The 22,498-nt window shown below is 55.1% G+C and overlaps 3 protein-coding genes across 4 annotated transcripts; all 3 read right to left on the reverse strand.

Annotated features, from left to right (window-relative positions):
* Positions 1 to 847: 847 nt before the first annotated feature.
* SAMD1 (sterile alpha motif domain containing 1) lies at positions 848 to 4,065 on the reverse strand. The gene is made up of 5 exons (XM_037504385.2): positions 2,797 to 4,065; positions 2,038 to 2,332; positions 1,852 to 1,948; positions 1,644 to 1,755; positions 848 to 1,548 (listed from the first exon to the last, which is right to left on the reverse strand). Exons 1-5 carry the CDS (start codon positions 3,739 to 3,741, stop codon positions 1,390 to 1,392), a joined length of 1,608 nt encoding a protein of 535 aa, XP_037360282.1. The 5' UTR covers positions 3,742 to 4,065; the 3' UTR covers positions 848 to 1,389.
* Positions 4,066 to 5,430: 1,365 nt separating this feature from the next.
* On the reverse strand, positions 5,431 to 22,315 carry PRKACA (protein kinase cAMP-activated catalytic subunit alpha). 2 transcript variants are annotated; one of them, XM_037505991.2, is made up of 10 exons: positions 22,061 to 22,315; positions 13,885 to 13,946; positions 13,312 to 13,440; positions 11,298 to 11,396; positions 10,146 to 10,228; positions 9,218 to 9,344; positions 9,034 to 9,129; positions 8,813 to 8,935; positions 6,956 to 7,120; positions 5,431 to 6,535 (listed from the first exon to the last, which is right to left on the reverse strand). In XM_037505991.2, exons 1-10 carry the CDS (start codon positions 22,104 to 22,106, stop codon positions 6,410 to 6,412), a joined length of 1,056 nt encoding a protein of 351 aa, XP_037361888.1. In that variant the 5' UTR covers positions 22,107 to 22,315; the 3' UTR covers positions 5,431 to 6,409. The 2 variants fall into 2 exon arrangements, with proteins under 2 accessions (XP_037361888.1, XP_037361889.1); XM_037505992.2 differs by lacking the exon at positions 22,061 to 22,315 and adding an exon at positions 18,678 to 18,900.
* Positions 15,856 to 18,670, reverse strand: SMIM46 (small integral membrane protein 46). The gene has a single exon (XM_054693321.1). It carries the CDS (start codon positions 17,168 to 17,170, stop codon positions 16,994 to 16,996), a length of 177 nt encoding a protein of 58 aa, XP_054549296.1. The 5' UTR covers positions 17,171 to 18,670; the 3' UTR covers positions 15,856 to 16,993.
* Positions 22,316 to 22,498: the final 183 nt, after the last annotated feature.

Below are 22,498 nucleotides of genomic sequence, written 5' to 3' on the forward strand. Positions count from 1 at the left end.
CACGCGCGCTCCTGGAATCTGGCGTGGGGCACGCGTGCCCAGCGGCGACCTAGGCCGGCGCTGTGCGGCCACATCCTGGGTGTTCTCTCTCTGAGGTGGTTTACTAGGGTGAAGGGTTCTCCACTGCTTGTCCAAACCCTGGAGCGCTTAGAGAGGAGGTCCGACTCCAGTCCCCTCCAACTCCCAGACCCGGGGATCTGTATGTATTTAAAAAACTAATGGAGCTGAGAAACTACACTAGAACTTAGCATGGACTTGTGATGTAGTAATTACCACTATTACTAATAACAATAAAAACCTTCACTAGGAAATATTTTCCCATCCCATGATGTCATCAGATACCCAATCCCTTGTTCTTTTATGGAGAGGGCCTGTGAGGCCTGGAGACTTACCAGGGCACAGGACAGGCCTCTGCCCCCAACATTTGTCGACTGGATTCTTTGTAGCATGTAAACTATAGCTATGAAGCTAAATACCTAATTGTATTTGGACCCTGAGTAGAAGTGTCAGATCTCACCCTGAAGATCTTTGCTGTGCTGAGCCTGTTGCCATGTCTGTAAAGTGGGTCATTGTGAGCTCTCACCCCAATGGGTTGCTGAGAGCACCTTGAAAATGTTTGAAGGAGTTAACTCAAAAGTATTTGGGCACCTACTGTGCCTACCCATTGTTTTGGACCTGGTGAAAATAACAGAACTAAGCAAATATTCCTGCCCTCCTGGAGCAGTTACTGTAATAGGGAGCAATCATATAGCTTCATTCAAGACCTGTCCCAACCCTGCAATCTCTCAGGAGGCTAACACCCCTCCCCTACTCCATTCATAAAATAAACTCTGGTATTTTTCTTTTCTTTAAAACTTTATTTAAAAAACTTCCGATGCAATATTAAAAAGCAATACAGCCAGCTGGAGAGACAACCAACATAAAGGAGGAGGGGTAGGGAACACCCTGGTACCCAACCCCAGCTGTTTCCAGGGGCTACAGGCCAGGGGCAAACTGGGGAGGGGCAAGGGTGATGGGGGAGGGAGGAAAGGCCACCCACCAAAATGAACAGGCGGAACAAAACATTTATATCAGAAACATCTGGCTGAACTGAAAAGGATTTAGATAGATGAAAAGACCCCATGTTCTTCTTTTCAAAAATGTCCTGGGCTGAGTGGGGGTAGGGTTGGCCTCCTGGGGTAAAATGAGTAGACCCTGTCCCACCCCACACTCCATCATGGAGCACAGGATGTACGTGTGTGTTGGGGAGACATAGGTAAGAGATGAATAGGGAGGGATAACCCCCCGGAATCCGTTATGAGGACACTGAGGGTGCCCTCATCCAGTTCCTGGACTCTGGGGGTCTTGGGTGAGATGGGGGCTGGAATGGGCAGGGGCACAGCTGGGCATTCAGCCTAGAAAGCCATCAGGGTCATCATCCTCAAAGTGGCCTTGCTGCAGCACCTTGATATGGTGCTCGTAGATTTTCAGGGCTGGGCCCAGACGGATGGATAGCCCTGTCAGCACATCTGTGCGCTGCATGAGCAACAGTGACTTGCCGTCAATTTCCTGGGTAAGACAGAGAGAGAGAGAGAGAGAGAGAGAGAACACAGGTCAGAGCAAAGCCCACTGAGGCCCTTGATTTCAGTGGGATGGGAACTCACCTGTTCTTGGAAAGCTGTTGCCTGCTCAGGGAAGCCTGCCTCGGTGAAGTACTCTACCACATCCATCACCGTCCACTCTACAGGGTCCGCTGGCTTTTCCTTACGCCCCGAACTGTGTCAGGATAGAGGGAGCCAGAGAACAGTGATGCCTCTACGATCCTGTTACAAGTACCTGGCAGCACCCCCATATTCAAACACCCCAACTTACGGGCAGCCAAAGGGGGTCCCATCAGCCCCAGGCAGGGCTGGTTTTCCTGGGGGCAAAGGCACGGGGGACGGGGAGTCTGGCCCAGTGGCAGCAGAGGCTAGCAAAGAAAAAGCATATGCCTGTGGGTTTATCACGGGGCTTGGTTCCTCCCCACAGGTACCCTCTTCTACCCAGAGGGATCCTTACCTGATCCCCCCTCCTTATTCATGGCGGCCATGGAGAAGACCTGGCGGGTGCCACTGCCAGGTGCTGGCCCTCGTCCTTCATCCTGGCCCTGGTGGGGTCCACAGGGTGTCCACTCCTTAATCCTCTCCTTGGCATTCTGAGGGCCCCGCTCGCCATTAAGCTGGTGGTGCTGCGCACCTGCAGGGCGGTCACTCTCCGGCACTTCAGAGCCCTCAGACACATCGTCTTCGTCATCTTCATCTTCGTCATCCTCCTCTTCCTCTTCCTTCTCAAGCACTGGCTCTTCTCCACCTCTCTGGTAACGGGGGGGAAAGGCACACAGGGTCAGTAGCTGTTGCGGCCCTGAGTCCAGTGCCTGGGGTCCAAACCCAAAGGGTATGCCTACGGCAGCCTTGAGCAGCAGCAGCGGCTAACTTTTACACGTCCACTCTGTGCCAAGCTCGGGGCCAATAAAGCCCTGGGTAGCCAAATCTCACTAAACTCGCTCAACAACCCCAAGGGGTCGCTACTGTTATTAAGTCGCGTTTTACAGGGGAGGAAACTGAGTCTCGAGAAGATTAAGTCACTTGCCAAGGTCACCAGGCGCTGAGCCCGCAGGGAAGACGCGCACAGCGGCGGCCACCCGGTTCCTCCAGGGACTCGCGCGCCCCCGTCCCCTCGCCCGCCCGCCCCGCACCCCGCCGCCAACTTCACCCGCACCTGCCCACCGCGCAACGCCCGCCCTGCCCGCCCGCCCGCGCGCCCTGCCCGCGCGCTCACCTTGCTCCGCGACGCGCGGGAGCCGGCGGCGGGCGGCGCCCGTCCGGGCCTGTCCCCGCGGGGCAGCGCGAGCGCTCCGAGGCGAGTGCGCTCCAGGCGGCCCCGCGCCGCCGCCTCCTCCTCCAGCAGCCCCTGCACGCGGCCGCGGGTCAGGCGGCCGCCCGCGCCGCCGCTGCCCCCGAGGTAGCGCACGACTTCCCGCAGGCTCACGGGCCGCGCCGGGCCGCCGGTCCGCGCCGCGCCCCCCTCCGGCGGCGGCTGAGGCTGCGGCGGCGGCGGCGGCGGCTGCTGCTGTGGCGGCGCCGGCGGCTGAGGCGGCGGCGGCTCCCGGGCGGCGACGGCGGGGGGCGGCGCGCGGCGCGGGCCGGCCGGGGGCGCCGCCGCCGGGGGCGCGGCGGGCGCGGGCGGCGGCGCGGCCAGGGGCGCGGCCCGCTGCGCGCGGGGGCCCGGCGGCGCGGGGCCGGGCGAGGGGGGCGCTGTGGCGGCGGCCGCGGCGGCCGCGCGGGGCGCCCGGGCCGGGGCGGCGGCGGCGACGGGCGCGGGCGGCGGCGGGGCGGGCGTGGGCGGCGGCGCGGCGGCGGCGGCGGCGGGGCCCCCGCGGGGGGCGCGCGGCGGGGCCGGCGGGGTGGCTCCGCGCCGGGGCGGCTGGACGCGCGCCGCGTTGCGGTACGAGATGCTCCCCTTGTAGCTGACCCGGAGCACGGCGCGCTGCTGGATCAGTTTCTCGAGCTCGGCGCGCGTGCGCTCCGGCTCCGGGCCGTGCCGCCGCCGCACCATCCGGCAGATGCGCTCCAGGTCCGGCCGCGCCTTGCGCGAGCGCAGCGAGTCGATGGTGTCCAAGATCCACTCTTGGTAGTGCGGGGAAGCGGCGGACGACGAGGCGGCGGCCGCCGTGGTGGCGGCCGCCGCCGTCTCCGGCGGGGGTAGGGCCGGGGGCCCCGCCATGCCTCCCGCCCGGCCCGGCTGCACCGTGCGCGCTGCCTCCCTCCCAGAGCGGCGCCCCCCTCTCCCGCTCCCCTCCCTCCGCCGCTGCCCGCCTCCTCCGCCTCCCCCCCGGGGGGCGCAGCGCCTCGGCGGAGCGGCGGCGGCGCTGCTGTTTCTTTGCAAAAAAAAAAAAGCGAGAGAGAGGGAGCGAGAGAGGAAAAACAGTGAGAGAGAAAGAAAAGAGGAAAAAAATATGCACACACTCACTCACTCGCACGCACGCACACCCGGGCCCGCTTCTGCTGGGCGCGCGCGGGGCCGGGGATGCGAGCAGGAGGAGGGAGCGCGGCGCGGCCGGCCCCTCCCCGCCGCCGCCGCCGCCGCCGCACGCGCGCCCTGCGCCCGGGACACTCCGGCCCCCCTCCTCGCCCGCCCTCCCTCCTCCCCGCCGCCCGCCTTCCTCCCTCCCACCCCCACGCGCCCGCTTTTAAGGTGGAGCCCGGGCCCCCCGCCCGCCCCTTTACCCTGCGCTCTCGCTCACTCCGGCTCGCCCCGGCCCCCCCTTACAACTCCCGCGCGCTTTTTAAGGAGGCGCCGCGGAGTTGGCGCCGGGGCGGGGGCGGGGGAAAGCGGAGGGCGGGGGAGGGGGAGGGGAGCGCCGGGGGGAGGGGAGAGGGGCGGGCGGGGCGGGCGGGCGGCGCTCGGCCGCCCTCCAGCCATTGGGCGCGGGACCCAGACGTCCCCGGCGCCCAGCCCCCCTCTCCACGCCTCCCCGGCGCGCTCCGCTCTCGGGACCGCACTTACCGGGAACTCGCCGCCCGCTGGCCGGGCCGTCGCCCTGGCCGAGCGCCGCGGGGACCCCGGGACGGCCACCGCCCCCGCGCCCCTTGGGCGCGCTCGGCCCCTCGCCCCGCGCGGAGGCTGCGGGAGGGGGCGCGCACCGTCTCCCCCCTCCCCCCTCGGTCCGCCCCCGCTGCCGCTGGGCCTCCGGGTGCGCCGGCCCCGGCGTCTTCCTGGAGCGCCCTCGGCCCAGAGCTGGGCGCAGAGGGGCGCGCCACGGATGTGGGGTCCCCTAATTGAGGGTCAAAGGGCAATTTGGCGCCCCCTTCTACGGGGCAGGGGGAGTGGCGGAATTCCAGCAAAGCCCAGTCTTACAAGGCAAGGTCTAGATCAGCGTGAGCGCTAGGGTCTGAAATTCCCTCCCCAACCCCTTTGGGGGTGTGTGTGTGTGCGCGCGTGGGGGGGTGTGTGTGACCGAAGTCGGGAACACCGGAGACACTTTTTTTTAAACAAAACTTTATTGGTAATAGTTTCAAATATGTTTACAACAGCACACTGTTCAAGAGGAAGTCGCGTCTTTCGCAGCACACAGGTTGACTCTGCGCCCACCCGGGGTCCCACCCTAGGCCTGAGAGCTCCACCTGGGATGGGGAGATAGTTCAGAGGGATAAACTTGGGGATGAACGGGGTGGTTCCCCACTTTTAAGAGGAAAATGCACAAATCAGAGAGGGAGAAGGGGTGATGGACAGTTGACAACTAAGCAGAGGCGTGCCCAGGATGGGGGGGGGGGCTGCCCAAGGCTACTAAAGGAATAAAACTGGCGACCCCTCCCCAGCAACCCTGGCCTTCAACTGTGGCCAGGAAGGGGAGGTGAGGGCTTGGCCTCTTCAACATCCTTTTTTTTTTGGGGGGGGTAGGGGGTGGGGGGGGTGGGGGGGGCGGTGGGATGTTGCCTTCCCAACCGAACTGAGAGGAAGCTGGGCATTAAAATCTAATTGAATAAAATTTAAGCTTTTGGGGGAAGTGCTGCTGGGAGGAAAGACCCCGGGCTCAGGGCTCCCTCTCTGTCTTTTCTGGGGACAACAACTCTTTGGCAGGGAGAGCAGGGGCAGCTGCTTGTCTGGGTCCCAGAGGCCAAGGATGAAGAAAGGTCTGTTGAGGCAGAAGCAAGTAGGGACTTCCTAAAAGGGCTGAGACCCTTCCAGGCTTGGCAGGGGATCCCCAGTTATGGGGGTCAGGGGACATTAGCAGCTTGGGGCAGAGGTTCAACCCCAGCTCCTTCCTTTATAAATTCAGCCTGCTTCCCAGCTTTGTTAAAAAGAATTTCAGGAGGGAGGATGGGAGAGGACATCAGAGAGGTAGAGGGAGGCAGGAAGGAGGCATTGGTGGAACTTAAGATTGTAAATTTGTTCTTTTAAAAATTCTTGCAAGCAGCCCCACTGAACATGTCACTAAAAATCTCTCCTTCCCAGGCAGAGTTTTTGTGAAGGGAAGGGTGGACTTTCCTTCATTTGCCCTTAATGAATGGTGCCTGTGGTTTTTTTGGGGGGGTGGGTGGGTGCTGGAGTTAAGTTTGGGCCCCTCTTTCCACACCCTGTCCCTGGATACACCAGCAAGACCTGGTCTAACTGGAACTGAGAAACTCGTTTAAAACAGGCAGAGGTGGGTTTGGGTGGGGAGTTAGGGAGGAGAAAGGCAAAAGCAATAGAAGGGGCAGGAGGACCAAGGAGGTGAGGGGACCAGCTAGTGTTTCCCTCTGACTATCTGGGCTTCCTGCTCCTCCTATCCTGGAGGGGAGATGGGGATGAAAATAGATACAAGGAACTCTGGGGCCCTCTGGCTGTTCAATCCAACCCTCCCCCCCACCCCCCTCAAAAAAAGAAAACCCACTGGGGCACAGGCACACCCCTAAAACTCAGAGAACTCCTTGCCACACTTTTCATTGATGGAGACTCGGATCTCTTCTTCCTCATAGTCGTCAAAGTTACTCGTGTCCCCAGGGCCTTTAAACTTTGGTATGAAAGGAGCTTCCACCTGGAGAGGGGTCAAGAATTATCCAGACCTCAGCAGTCACCAGAATCAGTCTTTACAATAAATGTGAATGGCCTAACTTTTGTGAGCTAACTCACTCTGATCCAGGCCTGTTCTTAGCATTATGTTGTAGACTAACCTTAACAACCCAAGATACTTATAGCTAGCTTACACCCATGGGGAAATTACTCCCCAGAGAAAGTTGTGTCTCCTGTCCAAGGTCAAAAATGATCCCAGAGTGGCCAAATGACTCTGGAATCCCATTTCTAGACTTCCATTGCTTTACTCGGCCTCCTTCAGGTAGACTCAGAGCTCAAGGCCTACTTTCAAATCCCTCCTCCCTTCTCATCTCTCCATTGACACCCAGCTTTTGTCTCTCCTTCCCCCACAAAAGCATTAGTGGGCCAAGAGAGGGGGTCCCACCTTCCTCTGGTAGATGGCAATCCAGTCAGTTGTGGCAAACCATTTGTGGTTCTTGATGTCATTGACCCCATTCTTGAGGTTCCCAAAGCGCTTGGTGAGATCCACCTGCAGGAGGTTCCGCAGCAGATCCTTCAGGTCAGAGCTGAAGTGGGATGGGAACCGCACCTGAAGAGGGAGTATAAGACAGGATGGGGAGCTGGCCAAGAGCCCAGGGAGCCCAGAAAATTGCCTTAGCCATTCAACAGTCCTACTGGGCAGTGGGCCCCAAATGTGAGTGTGCATTTGACTCTCATTAAAACAACTCATTGGATCTGCTGCAGTTTCCCATCCAGGTCTGGGTGGACCTAATAACTTGCAATTCTAGCCAACTCCCTTAGCATGCTTGAGAGGAGGCTATGTTGACGCCTGGTACTCTAAGGTCACTGCTATGATACTTCCCACTTTAGAGAAGAGGAAAATGAAGTTCAGAATGGAAAGTTAAACTGTCTGCTCCTGGCTACAGAAGTGACCTGGACTGGGCGATTCCATCTAGGGTCTGTTGGAGACTTTAGAACTTGCCTTCTTAACTGCTGTTCCCTAAGGTAGTCCTGCTGGGATCTGGAGGTTTCTGGAATATTCATGCTTATGAGAGAAATGATTATTTTTCTACTTCTCTTTGCACTGCTAAGGCTCTTCCAGCCTTAAGACTCAGCTCAACTCTTCCAGAAACTCTTCCAACACCCCGAGTCCATTGCCTTGTATGCAAGCAGTTGCTGAATTTACAGCCACAAGAACCAGCTCTATCCCTGCTCTGCCTCTTACGCGCTTGCTGCATGACCTTGGCCATGGCCTTTAACCTCTCTGGGCTGTTCCTGCCTCTCTGGCAGGGGGCAGATATCCCAGGGTTGCTTGAAGGAGAAAATAAAGCTGAGGGTGCATGGGACTGTATAGTTCTTTAGAATCTTCTATGGTTTTTTTCTTTTTTCCCACTGGGTCATTTTTTCAACAATTTCTATTCTACTTAATTTTTCTCTTACTGGCCTACTGTACAGTTGGTAATTTCTCCCAATCGTCCCAAGAGGCAGGTGGCTGGCACCCCAGTTCCCAGATGTGCAAGATTAGGCTAAGGAGACAGGGGTAAAGGGACTTGCCCAAGGTTTCAAAGTCAGTAAGTGATAGAACCAGCAGCTAGAGTGGGGTTGGCCCACCCAGGCTGACCTCAGAGCTGCTCCCATTTCCCGTGATTCTGCCCCAGTCACAACTCCCATGTGTAAATGCTGGGCCAGGGGGAGGGGTAGGCAGGTCCTCCTGGAGAGGTGGGTAAGTTGAGGACAGAGGTGGGGACCCCAATCCTCTAAGGCCCTTGGTGCCTATGATGATACCACACATATGCCTTTTATATAACTCTGCTTTCTTACTCCCTCAGAGCGCTGGGGTACAACTCAGGAGCACAGCCAGGCTGGGGTCTAAGCAGGGTGGCAACCACTGAATACCCAAATCCTCAGAGGTAGCTCTAGTAAGGAGTTGTATGCTGGACACCCTCAATGATGTGACTCTCAGTGAGTTCTGGGCACAGAGCACACCTGATTTCCTGCTGTGTAACTTGTGATCAGTGATGTTGAGGAGGATACTAGAGATGGGAAGAGCCTTGTATCAGGCAGAATGGGAGTTTGGGTGAGGCCTGGCCTTTTGGAGGTCTTGAAATTAGATAGTATGGTTGTGCCAGCTATTGGCCTCAGCATGGCCATTGTGCCCAGCTTTACTATCTGGCCTAGCTTAATGAACTTCTAGATTGTTCTGACAAGAAGGACTCCTCAGTGAGCAGGATGGGTGAGGAAGAGTCTATCTCATAGCTGAGCCCCCTCATTCAGGCCTCACCTTCCCAGAGACAATCTTCTCATAGATCTGGATGGGCTGGTCAGCAAAGAAGGGTGGGTAGCCGGCGGCCATTTCATAGATGAGCACCCCCAGGGCCCACCAGTCAACAGCTTTGTTGTAGCCCTGGAGTGAGAGGGTGAACAGGGTGAGGGGAATAGATTGAGGCAGGGATGTGAGTGGAGAGCACCTTGGCATCCTGGGGTGGGTGCAGGAGCACCTACTTTGCTCAGGATGATCTCAGGGGCTAGGTACTCGGGGGTTCCACACAAAGTCCAGGTGCGGCCTTTCACGCGCTTGGCAAAACCAAAGTCTGTCACCTGCAGACACAAAAAGAGCAGGTTGGCTGGGAGGGAGGGTTCAGGTCCAGGCTGCCTGGGGCTGCCCCTCGCCTGGCTCGGTGAGCACCTGAATATAGCCCTGCTGGTCAATGAGCAGGTTCTCCGGCTTCAAATCCCGGTAGATGAGGTCCAGCGAGTGCAGGTACTCGAAGGTCAAGACAATCTGGGCCGCATAGAAGCGGGCATGGGGCTCACTGGTGGGGACAAGCAGGAAGGAGATGGGTGAGTGCCACGGCTCATGCCCAGCAGGACTTGCCTGCCCCCAGAGAGTCCAGCAGGTGGGCCTATAGAGCCACCTCTGGTCCAGCTACCCAAAATGCACAAGCAAAGCAGCCTTATTCATATAAACCCAAAGTGGAAAGAGCCCAAATGCCCATCTACAGAGGAATGGAGTCACAGACTGTTCAATTCATACAATGGAATCCTACCCACCATCACCAGCATCAGGACCAACTCTAAACATACTCAAGCATCTATGTCAAAAATAGTTACATGAGGTGAAAGAAGAATGACACAAAAAGAACATGAGTTGTGTGAGTCCATTTATATCCAGCCCAAACCCAGACCAAACAAGTTGATGGTATTTGGAGCTGGAAAGGACAATGGCCTATCTCAGAGCAGTGATTTGCCAGGAAAGGCATTGAGGGAATTTTCTGCAGTGATATAAATGTTCTATATGGGGTTTTCGGTGGGGGTTACACTAGTGGATGCAAATATTAAAACTTAAGGAACAGACCTGTGCATTTTTTGGAAATTAAGTTCCTATTTTCATAAATAAAGAAAATAAAACAAAGCAAGTATTTAAAAACTGCATGGAACTTGGTAACTTAAAATCATGACATCTAAGCTACCATGTTTGTTGTGTTTTATTGTGGCTGAGATCCAGCAAATCCTTAGCTTGGGGGAACAAACAAAAACCCACAAGGACCTGGAGAGATCACTTGATAGTGTTCACCAGATAGCTTGACCTGGTGTGTTGGGGGCAGCTGGCTTACCTGAATCTTCCGATCCGCCGCAGGTGTGAGAACATCTCCCCACCAGGCACATACTCCATGACCATATATAAATTAGAGTTGTCCTGTTGGAAGCAGCAACTGGTCAGGGCTCTACTCCTTGAGCTCTGGACCTATCTGAAGACCTGGTGCTCAGGGCCAGCAGGTGTTCAGAATAAAGTGACAACAGTAACCCTGGCTCCCCAAATGAAGCATGTGCTGAGCAAGTGGTGCTGCGCACAGTGAACTACCTCTCATTTCCTTCTGCCTGGGAGGAGAAAGATACAGCTGTTCTTCTACCTACCGGGGGCAAAAGTGAGGACTGGCATGCCCAGGTTAGAGGGAGGTCACTGTGGCATCTCATGCTAGAACTGTCTTGGGCAAGGCTCTTGGCCATAGTCTGGCCACCTGTAAAATGTGACCAGGATGGACTGCAGAATTTGCAGCAAAATTTTTGGCAAAAATGATTACAGATTTCAATGTAGTTGTAGCACAGAATTAAACCAGGTTGGAGGCCCTGTCACTACTTGGTTGCAGCCCTTGAATGAACTCAAAGTCAGGACTTAGGATGGCACTTCTGAATAGATCAGTTGGGGTGCTCATGATGAGCTCAGAACTGTCAAGACAAGTCTGCCAGGTGGGACTGATATGACTCCCCATTTACAGATAGGAAAACTGTGGCTCAGGACAGTGAACTCCTTTGCCAGGATCACACGGCCAGGAAGTGCAGAGCCGGGGTTTGCACCTGTGTTCCAGGTGGTGTGGCACAGAGTGTGTGGCCATACTCATATGTCAAGTTCTTGCTGTAAACAGTGGTAGCAATGCTGGTGGAGTCAACAATGTTGGGGGGCTCACCCAACATTGAACAAGAGGCTGGCAGGTCCAGAAGTTGGATTTGGATTTAGCAGAGTCCCAGGGCACTCCTGTACAGGCATGTTCCTGTACTCCCTACCCCCATATCCCTCTTCAAGGGGTCTCGTTCTTGCCCTTCAGTGGGCCTGCCTTCTTGGACGGCCACTGGTTGTCCTTGGCTCCAGTCCCAGCTTTGAGAAGCAAGGTTGTACCTAGTCATCCTGGGCTGCTCCCCCTTCCCCTGATGGCTGGTACTCACTGTAGTGGCCCTAGCATTTTGCCCTCAGCAGCTGGGAATCCCACCTTGAAGGAGAACTCGAGTTTGACGAGGAACGGAAAATTGACAGCCTGCAGGATGCGCTTTTCGTTCAAGGTATGCTCGATCTGTTTCAGTTTCACCACCTGCAGGGGTGGGAACAAGGCAAGATGAGGGGACGTGAGAGGCACCTCCACTCCCTGGTGCCCAGATTAGGGTTGCCACTTCCTTTGAGTGCCTGAGGTCTGCTGGGTCAGGTGCTGAGGACACAATAAGATGACAGGGGCTGCCTGTTCCTTCATGGCATGCAGTTCAAGGCAAGAACACATGAGTTATCTAGCCTTATGGTCCAGAAGGGTCAGAGCTATGGTGGAGGAAGTGTAGGGACTGTGGATGCCCAGATAAAGCATTGGCAAAGTCTAAGAAGGAATCAGAGAATGTTTCCTGGACAAAGGGGCAGCTGCACTAATACTGAAAAGATACATGGGAGTAGCTACTCAGGAGTAGGGAGCTTAGAAACACCTTCCATCGAAAGTACCCCCCTACACCCACCAGAATCCTGGGCTAATTCCTGCTCCACCCTCAGCTGTCCCCAGCAGGTGCTTCGACACATATGACAAGAGTTCCTAGGGGTGTGCACTATGAGCATGCAGGCTTCGAAGTCCAGACACAGAGAGGGAAGAGACTGGCCCAAGGTCACATGCAGATAGTTAGGGTCAGGCTGGAGCGTGACACTCACAAATGACTGGGGAAGCAGGATTAAAATTTTGAGTAAAACAAAAATTTAAAAACTGACAACATGGGCCTCCCCGGTGGCACAGGGGATAAAGACAGTGCTATCAAGCTATCGGCAGCCACTGCAGCATGAGTTTGATCCATGGCCAGCCAAGGAGCAGCCCACATGACGCAGCAGACCTCTCCTGTCTCGCCCGCTCCTCTCTCAGTAGTGTCCTTCAGTAGATCTACCTGTTCTGTTCCCTGCCCTCTCTGGTGAATCACCCCCACCACCTCTGGTCTGTACCCTAGTTCTTGTATGCGTAAATAACTAAATCTTAAAAAAAATAAATAAAATAAAAATTGACAACACAATTAGTGCACAGGTTTTCAGCCTGTTTGGGACAACTTAAATTATATAAAATCAGCTCTTTCAACTTCTCTTCTTTTTTTCTGATAAAAATTTAACATCCAACAGAGAAGCATCATACGACACACGTTATGTTTTAAAGACTTAGTATAAGAAAAAAAATATGAAATGTCTCATTAAAAATACTTTTAACGTGGGTTACCTAGAATGAAATGATGCTGTAGATATATTCTAGCTTAATTATAGCACACTATTAAAGTTAGCTCCACCTGTTTCTTTCTTTTTTTTTTTAAAGATTTATTTATTTATGCATAGAAGAACTGGGGTGCAGGCGAGAGGTGTAGGGGGTAAGAAGATTCACCAGAGACAGAGTGGGGAACGGAACAGGCAGACTGACTGAAATACACTGCTGAGGGGAGCAGCAGGTGAGTCAGGAGAGGTCTGCTTTGCCTTGTGGGTCAGCTCCCTGGCCAGGGATCGAACCTGTGCTGAGGTAGCTGAGGATTGCCTCATAGTGCTGACATCTAACCACTTGCGCCACCAGGGATGCCCTCCACCTGTTACTTTTAACTTTTTAAAAGAAACTTCTAGAAGATTCAAAACCACATGTGGCTTGCGTTACATTTCTACCAGAGAGCACTGCCCCTGAGTATTTATTGCCTGGCCAAAAAGTGGGGTCTCAGAAGTATTTAAAGAAAGAAGGGTAATGTCACTTCCTGTGGGAAGATTTCAGGCTTTCTTGATACCTGGGAGGTGTCTGACCTGTCATAGTGCTTAGGTTGGCAGTGGTGGCCTACCTGGAAGGGAAGCTTAATGAAGGCAGCACCCTGTTCTCTGGCCCTCAGTCCTAGTACTTTATGGAGGCTAAGGAAATAGCTGGTGAGTGGATAGGTGGCAAGAGCACTCCAGGTGGCGAGGACAGCCCAGGCAAAGGCCATATGGGTGGGGCTGGGCTGTCTAGGAAGGCCGGGACTCACCTTCTGTTTGTCGAGGATCTTCATGGCAAAGTGGTTCCCAGTCTCCTTATGCTTCACTAGCATCACCCGCCCGAAGGAGCCCGTGCCAAGGGTCTTGATTCGTTCAAACTGATCCAAATGGGCTGTATTCTGTGGGTGGAGGGGTTGGGAGGGTCAGGGAACCCCTCACTGTGGCCTGCTTGTGGGGGCGGGGGTCTGTAGCATCCCCTCTGCCACCAGCAGAGGGGGCCCTGGGCAGCAGGTGGAGTGAGGGGGTTGAGGACAAAGAGTGGAAAAACAAGATGGCAGAGGGTGCATTCCTCCAAGAGGGCAGCAGAGGCCAGATCCAGTGCTGGCTTGGGGCCCAGGAGCTGCTGGCAGCTGCAAGGGGGGCAGGGGCTGCCAGTTGAAAGAGGGTGTTGGGGTAGGGGAGCATGGCAGTGGGCAACTGGGTACCTCCCCCAGGAGTCCCCATGGGCATTTAGGGGTAGGTCTGCAGCCCACCACAGGCACTAAAATCCTACCCATGTTACAGGGATGAAGCCAAGGGCCATTAACGTCCCCTTCCCTGAGCTCTGTACCTGGGGCGCTTACCTGAGCAGGACTTTCCCATTTTTTAAGAAAATCTTCTTTGGCTTTAGCTAAGAATTCTTTCACTGAAAGGAAGAGAAGGGAAAGTTAGGTAGAGTCACCATCACAACAGGGTGGACCCAGGCTTTTCCTTGGGAGATGCCCATTGGTGGAAAGTGAGGTGCAGTTGTCTCAACCCAGAACATGACCTTTTCCCTGTGCCTTCCTGTGCCCTGGCTGAGCCTGAGGGCAGCTTGCGGGGGGGGGGGGGGGGGGGGGGGGGGGAGGCCCTAATCTGGGCTGGGACCTGGGCTCCCTTTACTATAGAGAGGTGGGATCCAGTCTCAACTCTGCCCAAATGAGGTACAGAGTAACCCAGGGGTCACTCTCAGGGGGACATAGAGCAACACCCAGTCCAGCCCACCCCCACTCGCCCCAGTTCTGACCAACATTCCATGGCCAGGGATGCTGCCAGCTGAGGTATTTATAGCCTCAGGATTTGGCTGCTGCTCCCGCTCTTCTCTGGGGAGGCTGGCCCCGGGTGGAGGCCTCTGGGGCTCGGGTAGCAGGCGCCCTTGGGGGGCTCAGCTGTCGCCTTGGCCCCCAGCTAGCTATGTTACTGCCTTTGCCAATTGAGGGGCCCTGGCTCCTGAGTTGGTTCAAGGGAGGCCTTACCCAATACCACCCCTCCATGGGTCCCTCAGCACCCCAAGGTAAACACTGTTATCCTGCTAACAATGAAAACTTCCCTGGTGGACCCTAAGCCTGATGCTTGTCTTATTATCTTATTTGGCTCCTGGGCCAACTTTCTTTTTATCTGCCCTTCCCATTTAATACCCTAGAAAATGGAGGTTTGGAAAAAGGCATTCTTGCCAAAATGCTGAGATGCAGCCCAGCAAAGGACTCTGGGACCAGGTGGCATTCAGGTCCCTGGACTGGCTGTATGACCTTATGCAACTAATCTTACCTCTTTGGGCCTCAGTTTTCCTCATCTGTAAGATGGGGATAACAAGTAATGACCTGGCAGGGTAGTTGTGAGGACTGAATGAGTTAATCTTGGCAAAGGGAATTAGACAGTGGCTGGCACAGGGTTAGTGCGATAAAAATAACAGCTATGACTTTTGCTTTTTTTTTTTTTTAAAGATTTATTTATTTATGCATACAAGAACGGGGGTACAGGCCAGAGGTGTGGGGATCAATGAGATGATCCACTAGAGACAGAGTGGGGAACAGAACAGGCAGACTAACTGAAACACACTACTGAGGAGAGCAGCAGGCAAGACAGGAGAGGTCTGATGCGCCATGTGGGTAGCTCCCAGGTTGGCCAGGGACTGAACTTGTGCTGCAGAGGCTGCAGATAGCTTCACAGTGCTGTGCTTAACCCCTTGTGCCACCAGGGGGCCCGACTTTTGCTTTTAAGTAGTTTAATTGAGGCATAAAACACAGGGGAGGCGGTGGCGCAGCGGTTGAGCGCTGGGTTGCGAGGCTGCCCGCGGCCTCTGCGGCGCCGGTTCCATCCCTGGCTGCTCCCCGGCCACTGGAGGAGGGTCCCACGTGGCGCGCAGACCTCTCCTGCCGCCCGCTGCTCCCCTCAGCAGTGTACTTCAGTCCTTCTGCCTGCTCTGCTCCCCACTCTGGCTCTGGTGAATTCTCTCACCCTCCTGCGCTTCTGACTGTACCCAGTGCATGTATAAACAAACAAACAAAAACTAAATAAATAAATAAATAAAACATGCCTCTATAAAAAAAAAAAAAAAAAACAAAAACACAGGGGAGGGCCTGAGTTCAATCCCCAGCCAGGGAGCTAACCCAGATGGCACAGCAGACCTCTCCTGTCTCGCCTCCTGCTCCACTCAGCAGTATATTTTGGGAGATCTGCCTGTTCTGTTCCCCACTCTGTTTCTGGTGAATCCTTTCACCTTCCCTTCCCCCCCCCCCCCAACTCTGGCCTACACCTCAGCTCTTCTACACAAAATACAATCTTTAAAAAAACAAACAAAACAACAACAGGAAAAACACAGGGGTGTATCAAGTTCTCAAATCCTAGATGCTTAGCCTGACAAATTCTTCCATCATGAACCTGTCCTCACAACCTACCCGGAGCCAGGCATGTTGTAGGGGCTCCTCTGTATGCCATTCCTATGATGAGTGCTTGATTTCTATGCTTCATTCTGATCCTGCCCGGTCAGAGCTGCTCTTACTCCCACTGTACAGCTGAGAAGACTGAGCAAGCCTGAGGTTGCCTGCCCCACTAAGTACAAGTGGTCCAAGCACACAGGGCAGCCCGCAACAGAGCTGTCCTCAACGCCCTGATGTTCCCAGGACGGGCGCTACCCTGATGTGTCCGGCCTGTCCCATCTGAACAGAGAGCTGGGGATCCACCTGGCCTTTGCTCCCCCACTGTCCCCAAAGCTCTCCCTTAGTGTTAAGAGTGAAGAGCCCTCTATGGGGCTACAAGAGTGGCAGAATGGAGAGTGCTGACCAGACAAGTCTTGTTGAGGGTGACTGGGAAAAGAGGGCAAGAAATGGTCAAGACTCATAGTCTGGCACTTGACTGGGTGCCAAATTGTCCAAGAGACCTCCCTGAACCTGGGACAACACACTTTACCCCAACGCTGTCACCAGCAGAAACTTTTAGACACACAACACCTCCTTTGGAAATCTCGAAACAATGCGCTCTGAATTCTAGATGGGGTTGGGGAGGGAAAGGATACCTCCTTGGGACTCTGATCTACCCACCCAAGAAGGCAGAGAGCAAGGGGCTTGGGAAGAATCTAGAATCAGCTGGCCCAAAAGAACTGCCATGTCTGTCTTGTTCTTTTTCGCGTCTCAGTGGGGCTGCACCTCTGCTGTCTGCTGATACCCTCCTGACAGGTCCACAGGGTGCCTTAGTTTTACCATAGCCCTGCAAATGGTTCCCCCTGGTGCCAGAAGCTTGCCAGATTTGGGGATAGGACATGGGGGTGGGGGGTGGGGCAGACATAGGAGAAGCTGGTTCACAAAGGGATAATGAGGCGGGAACCACCAGAAGCCCCCCACTCACCTCTGCTTCCTGCCTCTTCAGCAGAGAATGTAATGAGGGGTGCAACAGGATAGGCTGATCTAGGGCCCACCTGCCCCTGGCCAGTGTGGCTCAGGAAGCAGGCTGTGGCTTAGGAGCCCAAAGGGTGCGGCACAGGTAGCCCAGGAAACGGACAGCCAGGTGGGCCCAGAGAAACAGCTGCAGCCACAGCTGGAAGGTGATCTCTGAGTCCCCACCCTGGCCACTGCCTGATCCCCTTTCCATCCCAGGCTTCCCTGGACTTTCCATGGACTCTCCCCTTTGCAGGGGGACCAGTAAATAGCAGGCCTCTGAGCCAGCTTTCTTGGGAGGGTCTCCAGGGACTGGGGAGGAGGAGCTGGTTGCCACGGATGCATTTAAAGGTACCTGCTCCTGGATGGCCAAGGTTTGCAAAGGACCTCCTTGGCAGGAGGCAGTGGGAAGATTTTCCAGAAGGTGTCCCTCTTGGCTGGCCAGTCTGCCCTGGGGTGGGGTGCTAAAGCTAACTTCCTGTACCAGGGACTTCACTGTTTTTGGATGCCAAGTTCTACCTCCCCTAGTGGGTGCTAGACTACCCAAAGGATGGCAGTGCCCACTGGGTAGAGGAGAAGGAGTTAAGACTCAGGTCCAGGCAGCAGCTAGGGGCTCCCTGGGGGCTAAAGAGGCCCCAGAGCCCTGTTAATTAGCTGAAAGAGCAGCCGGAGAGAAATGAGGCGGGAGTGGTGGTGAGCACCACCCTAACTCCTCCCTGATTCCTCTTTGAACCTGTAGCCCTCAAATCCTGCTATCCTGGGAGAAGTGGGTACATCTGCCTTTGTCTTGCTGCTCTATGGGGGTGGGTTGGGGAATGACTTTCTGGGATTTCCTTGGCCTCTGTCAAACCTTGCCCTGTGCTTGGCTTTGCTCATCCATGAAAGTCCAAACTGTAAATGAAAGGCTAAACCCAGAGGTAGGGGAGAGGGAGGCGGCTTTCATCATCTTCCTCCTTTCTGAATTCCAAAAGTAGTAGGGGATTAGTGGGAACTTCATGTAGAGTGCCCAGCACCCATAGCCCTTGCTGACAAGTCGCAGAGCGGGGAAACTTAGCCAGTTGCTGGCTTGCAGATTCTGCCACCCTACCCATGTCTCCACATGGGGGGGTGCCAGCTTCCACTCTGGCTATGATTCAGTTGGGGCTTGCACAGGAAACCCCAGACATCCCTTGAAAAGGCAGCAGGAAGGAGTCCACCACACTCCCATCCTGACAGTACCACCACCTCCTCCATCTGAAATAAGTGTCTTGGGAATTCTGGGGCATGGATACCCAGCCAGAGCTGGGGCTCCTGAGTTGGGCTGGCTAAGTCATCTAGTCAAGCTTGGATCTCCTGCTCTAGGCTGCACCACCTTCCAGTCTGAGCTGGATCCCAACATTGGACCAAAGCCCCATTCTGAACAGGACCTATTGTGTATTGGATAATTCCCCAGTCTGACTTGTAACCCAATATTAGGCTGGATCACTCTCCAGTCCCATAGACCCCCATTCTGTACTGGACCATTTGTCCATTATGATTTGACCCCAATACTGAGCTGGACCCCTACTCTGAACCATCCCTCTTTTTCTGAACTGGCCCAACCATCCCCCCAGGCTTTCCCAGATCACCAAATCCAGGACTGTTGGTAAGGGAGGGGTTTCCAGGGTCAGCCAGGGTTCTAGAGAGTCTTCCTCTCTACCTGCTCCCCAAGACTTGAGGGGCAGGGAGTATCTGGGAGTTGCTATAGCAACAGGGCTCAGCCTCACCATCGATGGATGCCATCACTCAGTCTTCCTCTCAAGGCACCAAAACTACGGTGGCTGGGAAGGCTCATGAGACCTGTGGCACCAGCGGGGCTGCCCATTCTCAGAGCCCTCCCTACAAAGGGAGTTAGGGGTTGTGAGGTGGTGGCAGTGAGAGGAACCCAACCGGAGACTCAGCAGATGCAAGGGAAGGTCAGACAGGACCTTCAGGCTTCTGTAGGCCACACTAGGCAAAGAAAAAAGCTACTTATGCAGGACCCTCTTGGGCACCCATACAACTGCCAATGGAGAGGTGTTTGGCTCGCCTGGACGTCTATAGGATGTTAGAGGGGAATAATACTTTCCATTGGGGGACTTCTTGGGGACATTTCTCACTCTCAGTGCTTGTCCCTGGAGCCTGAGGGATTCTGGGGGGCTTCTTCTCCCTGGCTCTGCCCGCTTTCCTGTAGGCCTGCTCCCAGGGGTGCTTTCAGCCAGTGCCAGCCAAGGCCTGCGTCCCATTTGGCTACCTGTCCCTGGGGCCTCTTGGGGCCGCTGTCCTCTCTTAATTCCTGCAGCTTGGTCAGAGTCCAGGGCTTGTCTTTTTTTTCCTCTGCTGTCTTAGCGTCTTACCTGAGCCCTTGCCCATGGCTTTAGCATTTTTGAGTATAGATTTCTCCCACCCCACCCCACCCCACCCCAGAATTTTTTCTTGACCCCTGCCCTCTTGGGAGAAGGCTGATGCTATCCTGCCCTGCACTGAGACATAGCACAAGTGGTTGCAGGATGCTGAAATGTGCCTGCTGAGTGAAGTTTAGGCATTTTCCCTACCCTAATCAGGCTAGTGTCTGGCAGATGAAATTCAGGTGCCCCCTGCAGGCTGGCCTGGCTACTGCCCCCACCCCTGCAAATTTTGTCTAACTCCATCCTCTCAGAATCAGAGCTTGGAAGCAAAAAAAGGTTGTCCTTCCTCATCCTTTTTCCTTCTCCTACAAGCCCCTGGAAAGAAGCACAGCTTAGTTTCTCCAAGTGTGACATAGGTCCCACTGGCAAGGCATGAAATAGTCTTAGAAATGTTTCACTTTCCTAGTTACACTGTACTTCAACATGCATCAAAAAGAATATAGTTGACATAGCTATCCCATGATTTCATTCGTATTACTGCTTAGGATGGATCAGGGTTTACATTTGAACCAAAGTGATTCCAAATTTTTATTATATTAAATTAATATAAGTGACTAGAGCAAAATCAGGGCGGCAGCTTGAGAATGTCTGGGGTCCAGGAAGTTGGCTGGTAGGTGGGTCTGGGTGTGAATCCTGCCTCTGCGACATCGTCCATGTCAAACTCAGAAAGCTCTTTTGGAAGATTCATATAATGGCTGGTTATGAAAATCACTTGAGAAGATAAATCTACAAAACCACTTAGCTGGTACATCCTAGTTGGTCAATAAACAGTAGCACTATTTCATCATTATACTTCATTTCTGGGTGTCAAGCCTATCTTCTGAGAGAACTAGTGGTTCCTTCAGGAGCCTCTGATCTATTTCTTGGGAATACTTTTCCCTGTTAAGCTTTCCACTCCCCACCCCATGTGTCTGATATGTCTTGAAAGTTTTCCAGGACTATGTCATCTCCCCAACTTTCAAATGAGGCACTGCAATATATAGCTGCCTGCTTCCATCTCCCACCTCCTAGCCAGCCTCACCTGCTAGGGGCCCTGTTGCTCCCCTCTGCCAAGTCCCCTCCAAGCTCATGCCCAGACCTTTTTTGGTCACTATCCACCTGCTCCTCTGTCATCAAGTGCTCAGCTACAGGCACTTGCCTCCTCACCCTCCGCCCATTGGTGACATGTCAGGCCTCCCCATGGCTACTCAATGACTTTTCTGCCATTATTTGAATCTGTATGGGGATAAAGTTTTGGGGTTTTTATGCCCAGATCTTTCTGGGAAAGGACATTTGAAGCACTAAGATGCTGGGGTTTGAGACCAGTAACTGGGAAGGGTATATTTAGATGTGACCTCTTCTTTTTTATTTTTTCCCCAGCTCTGAGTATTTCTGGGAAGCAAGAAAGGGATCCGAGCTTCTTGGCCTTTAGGCCTGGAGTGATAACAATATTTAAGAATTGGAGGAATTGAGGAAGGGGCTTGAGGCCATTCTGAATGAAGGCATTTCTAGAAAAAGGATGTCTTTCTCTGCCTGGTTGGAAAAGGCCAACAATCTGGGAGTTGTGTGTACATGTGTGTGTGTGTGGGGGGGGGAGGGGACAGACCTCTCTCTAGCTGAGCCAAGGGAATGATCAGAATTTGTGTGTCCCTGGGCAAGGCAAGTCATTAGATGTCACCCATTACTCTCTCCCACCTGCTCTGATTCCCCTTCTCACCATCCCAGCTCAAGCTGAATGAACCCTGCTAAATCCAGACTCTTCATCACCCACTTTTCATCTTGAGCCAGGAGCCGGTGAAGAAGCCCAAGGGACTGGGTGAATGACGGAGCCTCAATTGTGAAACAACCATTTATTGAGGGGCCCTTCACAGAACCTAGAGCTCACTGCACAGCAGGCCTTGGGAAGGAGTTCTGCTGCTGCCACCCACCCCAACTCGGGAAAGAGGGCGACGCAATGAATCCCAACACAATTGGCTCAAACTTGGCTTTGAAAGCACCAAAACAGTTCTCTAGGTTCACGAACAGTCTGCCACCCCAGCCAGGGACAGACGCGTGTTTGGAGGAGGGAGCACAAGCAGAGCGGCAAAGTGACAGAATGAGAGGGGGGCAGAGAGACCCAGAAAGATCCTGTCCCCCATGCCAAGTGACACAGAAGGGAAATACAATGCTGGAGGTGGCTCTGGGAAATGCATAAGGGGGGCAGAATGTTTGTTTTTTTTGGGGGGGGAGTGATAAGGTGAAGAGGGAAGGGCATGAGAAAGATGGCGGGGGCTGGAGGGGGGAGGGGTGTGGTCACCAAGTGGCCAAGGTTCCTGCATGGGGAAGGCAGACCCCACAGCACTCCCAGACTGGTACAAGCCTGGGGCAGGGCCTGACAGTGCGTCCCACCTGTGGGAGAGGTGAGTTAGGAAGAGAGGGATGAGAATGTGGAGAGAGGGGTCAGGAGAGGAGGGGGTGGGGTGGTGACAGGGGCCCACGTAGGGCCCAGGCGGTCATACGTGCCACGGTTGGCAGTGACAGCTGGGGGGGACACAATCTTTGCAGTGGAGGACGGCCTCTGGCCACAGGGGTCCCTACAGGAGTCTTCTACTTGTCCTCAGGCCCAATCTTAGACAAACAGGGGAAAGGGGCGCTGAGGGGCCATCAGTAAGAAATGGGGGGGGGTCTGGGGGAGGGGCCGGGCGGTGATGGGCGGGGGGCTGGCAGCGCGGGGCCGGGATCGGGGTCACGGCCCCGGCACTCACCGCTCTCCTGCTCGCTGCCCTTCTTGGCGGCGGCGGCGTTGCCCATTGCGGCGGCGGCCGGGGCCGATCCCGGAGCTGTGGCGCGGCGGGTGCTGGCGGCGACCGGCGGCCCCGGAGCGCGCTGGGCGGCGGCGGCGGCGGCCCCTCGGGTTGGCTGCGCTGGCTGCGGCGCCGCGACCCCCGCCCAGCCCTGCTTCCCGCGTCTCTCCGCGCCCGCCCGCCCGGGAACCTCAGCCCAAGTCCGCTGCTGTCCGTGACGCCCCCGCAGCCCGCCGCTCATTGGCCTAGGCTGTCCTGACTGACGGCGCCACGCCGCCGCGCATTGGCTTGCCGCCACCCTCCCGTGCCGCCATTGGCTCTCGGCCCGTGACGCCAGCCGCGGACACAGGCCCACTAGCGCGCTCGCGAGGCCCCAGTGGGGCGGGCAAACGCGCCCGA

Source organism: Talpa occidentalis, unplaced genomic scaffold, assembly GCF_014898055.3.
Source record: "Talpa occidentalis isolate TD23 unplaced genomic scaffold, MPIMG_talOcc4v2.1 talOcc4.12, whole genome shotgun sequence".
Classification (NCBI taxonomy): Eukaryota; Metazoa; Chordata; class Mammalia; order Eulipotyphla; family Talpidae; genus Talpa; species Talpa occidentalis.